Consider the following 2,361-nt stretch of genomic DNA (forward strand, 5'->3'; position numbering starts at 1 on the left):
AGACAGTGTTTGGAGAAGCTGCAAAGTGCAAAGCTGTCACTGTTTACTTTTTCTTAGAAGGCAAAACACCCATATTACGTTCTTGTTCACTAAAGTGTCATTTCCATGTTTAAAGCCAGACTCACCGTACAACTCAGAGGAAAATGGATCCTCCTCAAATTGAAAAAATATCAAAGGAACCTGATAAGACTGTTGTAACTCTTATGTACTGCCCCAAATTTGTTTTTCACAGGAAAACAGGTAACAAACCATACTGAAAAGACCCACATCCCAGTAGGTATACAAAACACCAGATTTCAAGCACAGACCATTGGGATATTTACAGGTTTTGATGATGTTGAATACATTTATAGAGTTATGCTGATTCTAACAATATGCACACTGTAACCTAAGTACAGCCTAGAGTATCCTTGTTATTTCATAGACATATTTTCAGGAGAAATTCTTTCTGCACAGAAATCTTAAAGAAAATTTTCACAGCCACAATTATGACAGATTCAAAAGTAAAAAATATAAATACTTAAGAAGCATATGGATGGTGGTAAAGTTAAATCTCTAAATGAATTTCCTAACTGTAGTTTAGGCCCTCTAAAAATATGCACAATATTTTAAAGATATTCAAAATAATCCTCTCAAGTTTTCTTGGGAAAGTAAAATAGAAAATTGATAGACATCTCTGAATTTTTAAAACTGAAAGAGAATTTAACAAACATATACATCATTAAAGGGAATCATTAAACATGAAAATCAGGAAATTAATTAAAATTTAAGTGCTTAAATTTTTCAACAATAAACTGAATTCATTAGATGAAATTTTTCTTGTATAGAAGCAAAACCACGGGTGTTACAGAATGAAAGACCAAACATTGGTGTCACATGAGGACTAGCCAAACCTCTTATCCAGACAGATGAGTCTTGTCAGATCTCTGAGTTGCAAAGAATTACCCCGGTTGCCTCTCACCGAGATGCAGAATAAACTTCTCTTCTCTAGTCAAGCAGCATATTGCAGCTGGGCCTCTCTGAGCAAAGTTATTGTTAGGTTCTGTATCACTGTGGGAGGAGCATATGTATGCTCAAAGCAGTAGTAAACTCCCAAATCCTCAGGCTCTACTCTGCTGATTTTGAGAGTGAAATCTGTCCCTGACCCACTGCCACTGAACCTGTCAGGGACTCCAGAGTCAAGTTTGGACGTCAAATAGATTAGGTTCTGTGGAGACTGGCCTGGCCTCTGTAGGAGCCAAATCAAATAGGTATTTCCATCACTATGTAAGAGACTCTGACTTGACCGGCAAGAGATGGAGGCTGGTTGTCCAATGGTAACCAACAAAGAGAGTGGAGTCTGAGTCATCACAACATCACCACTGGTTCCTAAAATTTTAATAGCAAAGTTAAATCTTATGTGTAAATTTTCAGAGCAATCTTTGTGAATTCCATTATGTTATTCATTTCAAAAGAGTCCATAATCTCTTTTATGTTTTGTAAAAAATAAATCACTTTATACACACACAAAATAAATGAGACCGAGGTCCTAGAACTTATAGTCTATACCAACCCTAAGAATCTTCATCTTAGCGCATATCCCATCTCTTTAATTTCTCATTATCACATAAGATAAGAATCTGCTTCATCACTCATGGACAGTACACATAGGCAGCCAGAGGTCATCCTCTATCCCCATTCCCAACTATTGTTTCTCTCTATCCTTACCTGAGATGCACAAAATTAGCAGGAATATAAACAGGACACGGCACATCATTTTGAGGAGATAAATTACGTAGAATTGTCAGTAATAGCAAGAACACAGTTGAGCTTTTATTTTAGGACATAAAAGCAATGACCTCCCTGGGGAGCAATATGCAAATACAATGATGTATATAACAGTGTCCATAGAGAAGAGTTATGGGGGCTTGGAAATTTTGAAACAATGACTCAAAGAGATCTTCTTTTATATCAGGAATGAAAGTAGTAAAACAAAATATAATGACAGATGGAAGACTAGCAGGATGCTAAAAAATTGATACTGTAATTCAATCAGTTGTAAATATGGATTAACAATGTAGTCTTCTTGTATAATTGGAAATTTACTTAACTTTATCTTTGAAGAAACAGCCAAATTTCAGAGATATAGGGAAATATAATAAAACACAAAGCTAATTACCATCAGGGTTGAAATGAGCTCATAGTACTTTGTATTCACACTGTTTCTAATCCACTCCAAGATTACAAAATGGAAGCAAATCATTCAACTCTCTCTTCAAATTATTGACTGTACTCTTATTCACTATTAAAACATAGATTTCTGCTTATAATCATGGTGAATCACTTACATTATAAATGTGTGTCAATTAGAAATGTATACAA

At 35.0% G+C, this 2,361-nt stretch overlaps 1 gene segment (V, D, J or C); it reads right to left on the reverse strand.

The window, feature by feature from the left end:
• Positions 1-991: 991 nt before the first annotated feature.
• Positions 992-1,766, reverse strand: LOC126495017 (immunoglobulin kappa variable 2-30-like). The segment is given in 2 exon segments: positions 992-1,368; positions 1,708-1,766. Coding segments are annotated over 2 exon segments (426 nt in total).
• Between the last annotated feature and the right edge of the window lie 595 nt (positions 1,767-2,361).

This window comes from Alexandromys fortis, unplaced genomic scaffold, assembly GCF_014885135.2.
Source record: "Alexandromys fortis isolate MF-2015 unplaced genomic scaffold, M_Fortis_MF-2015_v1.1 scaffold_407, whole genome shotgun sequence".
Taxonomy (NCBI): domain Eukaryota; kingdom Metazoa; phylum Chordata; class Mammalia; order Rodentia; family Cricetidae; genus Alexandromys; species Alexandromys fortis.